The sequence below is a fragment of the Amblyomma mixtum genome, chromosome 6 (genome assembly GCF_055824585.1).
Source record: "Amblyomma mixtum isolate Tamu chromosome 6, ASM5582458v1, whole genome shotgun sequence".
In the NCBI taxonomy this organism is placed as follows: Eukaryota; Metazoa; Arthropoda; class Arachnida; order Ixodida; family Ixodidae; genus Amblyomma; species Amblyomma mixtum.
Window position 1 is genome coordinate 124,645,809 of NC_143017.1, and position 5,115 is coordinate 124,650,923.

Here is a 5,115-nt window from a genome sequence, read left to right on the forward strand (position 1 = left end):
TGCGCGGCGGAAAAGTGCCAAGATGGACGAAAGGCGAAGCAGGTGGGTTTCAAAAGAGGGCGAGAAAACAATTACATCATCTAAGTAACAAAGACAGGTCGTCCACTTGAAGCCCCGGAGTAACGAATCCATCATCCGTTCAAATGTGGCAGGGGCGTTACAAAGGCCGAAGGGCATGACCTTAAATTGGTAAAGGCCATCAGGGGTGACGAAAGCTGTTTTCTCGCGGTCTCTTGCGTCAACAGAGATTTGCCAATACCCGCTACGAAGGTCGATGGAAGAAAAGTAGCGGGCACCATGTAAACAGTCCAGGGCATCATCTATGCGCGGAAGGGGATAGACGTCTTTCTTCGTGACCTTGTTGAGATGACGATAGTCGACGCAAAACCGCCAAGTTTGGTCTTTCTTTTTCACGAGCACGACAGGAGATGCCCAAGGGCTGTTTGAAGGCTCGATGATATCGTTGGCCAACATCTTGTCCACCTCCCGCTGGATGACCTGGCGCTCTGGTAGCGACACACGATAAGGCCTCCGGTGTATAGGTCTTGCATCGCCGGTGTCAATGCGGTGAGTCACTACCGATGTTTGACCCAGAGGAGCAGAAGCGAAGTCAAAAATGTCGGTGTAGGACACCAAAAGGTTGTGAAGATCCTGTGCATGCTCGGGGCTCAGGTCAGAAGCAATCATCGCAGAAATGGATTGCGGAACGTCGGACGGGATGTCGGGCGCTTGAGAGACAGTAGAAGGCGGTCCAGGGGAGAGAGCAGTGACGGCACAGTCGGTGAGAGAAGACAAAGTAGCAAGCGATATGCCTGCAGGAAGAACTTGTGGTGACAAGCTGAAGTTGAGGACAGGGAGGTAGGTGCTATTCTTGGTGACGCTCACGATAAGGTGCGGAAGAACAACATTGCGAGAGAGAACGACATCGGCGAGTGGGCAGGCAAGATAATCCCCATCAGGAACCGCAGGAAATGGTGACATAGGCAGATAAACGGCAGAATCGGGGGGCAGGCGAGCGTACTCGGTGGAGCGAAGGCGGGGCGTGGAGCTTGAGGGTGTGTCGGCTGAGCTGAGAGGCAGGTCCAATCGTAGAAGGCCACTGGAGCAGTCGATAAGGGCAGAGTGAGCGGTTAGAAAGTCTAGACCAAGGATCACATTGTGAGGGCAGTGTTCGAGGACGGTGAACAAAACTGGGATGTTATGACCGGCAAGAGTGACGCGGGCAGTGCACAAGCCAGTGACGGCAGCAGTGCCGCCATCGGCAACGCGAACGGTGGGCGAAGCGGCAGGGGTCTGAACTTTTTTGAGGCGACGGCAAAAGGATGAGCTAAGAACCGAGACTTGGGCACCAGTGTCAATGAGGGCAGAAACAGGAACACCGTCCACAAAAACGTCGAGCAGATTACAGGGTGAAGGCTGGGTCAGTAGAGGATTTTCAGGTCGAGGCACCAATGCAGCATCACCTCCGGGAGCTGCACTGGCTAGTTTCCCGCGAAGCGGCCTGCAGAGGACGGTGAGTAACTGCGGTGCGGAAGAGGTGAGCGGGAACGGTGGGCTGTCGGAGAGGGAGAGCGGCTGGTTCTGCGAGGAGGCGGTGTGGACTCGGCGCTGGGTGGGTCATTCCGAGGCGTGAAGCGACGGGGTCCATAGTCATAACGACGGTCGACGTAGGGCAAAGGTCGGGGAGGTGCGGACCAACGGCTGCGGCAGTGGCGAGAGATGTGGCCTACGCGCGAGCACGTAAAGCAGATCGGCTGGTCGTCAGGAGTACGCCACTCATCGGGATTGCGATACCTTGTGTAACTTGGGACGAAGGTGTTGCGGGCCGTAGCAGAAGCGACCACGGGAGAGATGGGGCTCGCAGTCCGTGGTTCGACGGGACGATGGCTGGAGGGCATGCCCAAGTTGGCGACCTCCTGGCGGACGACAGCTTGAATAAGGGATATTGTGGCCAGGGTGTTGTCCGACAAGGGCGCGTTGGTCGTAACAGGAGCCAGGGCCTCCAGTTCACGGCGCACGATGCGAGTCACGTTGTCGGGGTTTGAAGGCTGCCTCAGTGTCGGCAGATCCTCGCACGTGGAACTGGCAGCGGTGTTAGGCAGGCGATCAAAGCGGTGTGCAATGCGCCGGTGCTTGGCCTGCTCGAAGCGTCGACACACCTGCAGAACGGAGTCAACCGTAGAGCAGTCCCGGCATAGAAGAAGGTGGAAGGCATCGTCGGCAATGCCTTTAAGAATGTGGCCTACCTTATCGTCCTCGGTCATGTTGGGATCAACCTTTCGGCACAGTGCCAAGACGTCTTGAATGTATGTAATATATGATTCGGTGGCCGTTTGGGCGCGAGCTGAAAGTTCTTTTTTGGCAGCAAGCTGACGGCCAACTGGTTTCCCAAACAGGTCGCGGAGCTTCTGCTTGCAGGCTTCCCACGTGGCAATCTCTTCTTCGTGGGTTTCGAACCACACGCGTGCGGTGCCGGCAAGATAAAATATCACATTGGCCAGCATCAGCGTGGCGTCCCACCTGTTGTGCTGGCTAACACGCTCATAGAGCGAGAGCCAGTCCTCGACATCCACGCCATCTGTACCGCAGAATGTGCCCGGGTCGCGAGGGTGGGCTACGACGACAGTTGGCGTGGCAGGCGCAGACGGAGGGGCCGGGTCGGTAGTCATCTCGCCCGTTCGGCCCGTCGCCTCGTCGGCTCGTCGGGTCGTCGGCATGTCGGCTCGAACCCGCGACCTCCACCAAAAGATGTTACGGGGATGTTACGGCGGTAAGTCTGTGTTGGCGGCTGCTCTGAGATGGCCAGCACTCAGCTCAGACACCGAGGGCCCAGCTACCAACGGTCAACGTCGTCGTCGTTCAGCGCACCGCCACTTCTTCGTTCACGGTCCATCGGTAACAATATTTTGTTTATTTTATGTCTATTTTATGCGAGGTTCTCTTATCGACAACCTTCATCATTTTTCAGCGATGTGACAGGTTGTGTGTCACTTTCTCATCAGCGGCGAAAGTTGGCCGCTCAATAGTGGAAATAGAGGCAACGCTGGCTACCGACATAATGAATGAATTCTCAGATAATTTTTAAGGCCCAAATTATTTTTTAGTAACGCTTCTCTTTACATAATAATATATAGCGGAGTCTCCGTGGTGGCTCAGTGGTTACAGTGATCGGCTGCCGCCTCGAAAGATGAGGCTTCGATCCTGGCCACGGTGGTCGCAATTCGATGGAGGCGAAAACCGCGAGTTCCGTGTACTGTGCGGTGTCAGTGGAAGTTAAAGAGCCACAGGTGCTTGAAATTATCCGGAGCCATCCAGTACGGCGTTCCTCATAGCCTGAATTTTTTTGGACGCGAAACCCTGTAAACCAAACCAATATATAACAGTTACTTTGGTAATTACTAGCCTCCCCTTTGTATCGGGGGGGGGGGGGGGGGGTGACAAGTGTCACCTAGCCCTTAATTCCTAGCCTGCTCAATATCTTCGGATTGTTTTCTTTTTTCTTCATATTATTAAACTGCTCTCTTCATCTCCAACATTCCTCTAGTCGTCTCATACTTATTTCTACTTTCTCAGAATTGAACCTGTCCCGGTTATTCCCGAATCCTAGCGCTTCGCGGATTCCTTCTGTGGCATCGTGCACGGAGTGTTTGACACTCTTACACTGGAAAAGAATAGTTCTATTTTTTCCCCGTCTTGCATGCAGCAACTGCAAAGGTCATCCATGGTGTCAAATTGTGGGACTGCAACAGCGCCGTCTAGACGTACTCGCGACGTTAAAGATAAGAATTTCTCTGTCGGATTCCTGGAAGCTTAACGAGACTTGCTGGTTACTTGCACAGCTATGCGTCCCTTATAATACTCGCATTGCACAGTCGGGCGAAGGGCTTAAGTCGTATAAACGCAAAAAGGCGAAAAAGTCCGCTGCCTACTTATTTCCGGCCCAAAAAACCAAGTTCAAGTCTTCTGGACTGGAAATATCAACGCCGTGACACTAAACGTAATTTGAATGTTTAAAGATATTTTCGTTTTGACGTAATCTAACTAATTTTGCGTATCTTTGCTAGCAGTGCTGCTACAAGTAATTCGACTGTTTAAAGACGTTTTCGTCTTGACGTAATCCAACCACTTTTGCATATCTTTGCTAGCGAGGTAAAACCAGGTAGTCTGGCTTTTCCTTATGGTTTATGGTTCATGGGGGTTTAACGTCCCAAAGCTACTCAGGCTATGAGAGACGCCGTAGTGAAGAGCTCCGGAAATTTCGACCACCTGGGGTTCTTTAACGTGCACTGACATCGCACAGCACACGGGCCCCTACAATTTTGCCTCCATCAAAATTCGACCGCCACAGCCGGGATTGAATTCGCGTCTTTCGGGTCAGCAGCCCAGCGTCATAACCACTGAGCCACTGCGGCGCCGCTTTACCTTAGCGGCTACATCTGAAGAATATATGCAAAAGAATTTCTTTGACACTTATCTACCTGTAAGTTAACACAACCTTATGAGCCCTATTTAGTAGTGAGAGTCTCAGGTGTGACGTCGCTTGCGTCTTTTAACCACACCAAAAAAAAAAAAATATTGCGCGGTTCGAACCATTCATTTATTCAGACTAGCGAGCATGTTTCGAGTGAAGCACGGATGGTAAAAAAATAGTCCACGTCAGCCTCCTTGTGCCGGAGAAATATAGAAAGAAACCCACGCCGTGACGTATTTAAACCAAAAATGTTATTTCTAGTGTAGCATTTCAATGTTCGCTTAACGCAAGCCACAAGGTGCTGGATCCTGTTCCGATAATAAAACAACCCATTCCCAGTTGCTGGAGGTGGGGTCTTCAAAACACTGCCTGAAGTAAAATTAAAAATCAAGCATGTTTTTGTTTTTTTTGTGTGTGCGCTCGTAGCTGCAAAGTTGACGCTCTCTATAACCATAAACGTCAACTGGATTTCCTGCGCACGCACGTTCCAGTCTTGTCCCACTCCGGGAACATCGGAACTCCAGGCAACATCGGTAAAACTTCGACCCTCCTAAATATGAGAGCTGCCACGAACGAACTAAAGCCGTTCAACACTGCAAACTAAGGAAAAGCTCATACAGTTTACAACCGATTTATACGAACAA

General features: G+C 51.8%; 1 protein-coding gene across 1 annotated transcript; it reads right to left on the reverse strand.

The window, feature by feature from the left end:
• Positions 1-1,472: 1,472 nt before the first annotated feature.
• LOC149340279 (uncharacterized) lies at positions 1,473-2,894 on the reverse strand. The gene has a single exon (XM_089550708.1). It carries the CDS (start codon positions 2,715-2,717, stop codon positions 1,482-1,484), a length of 1,236 nt encoding a protein of 411 aa, XP_089406834.1. The 5' UTR covers positions 2,718-2,894; the 3' UTR covers positions 1,473-1,481.
• Positions 2,895-5,115: the final 2,221 nt, after the last annotated feature.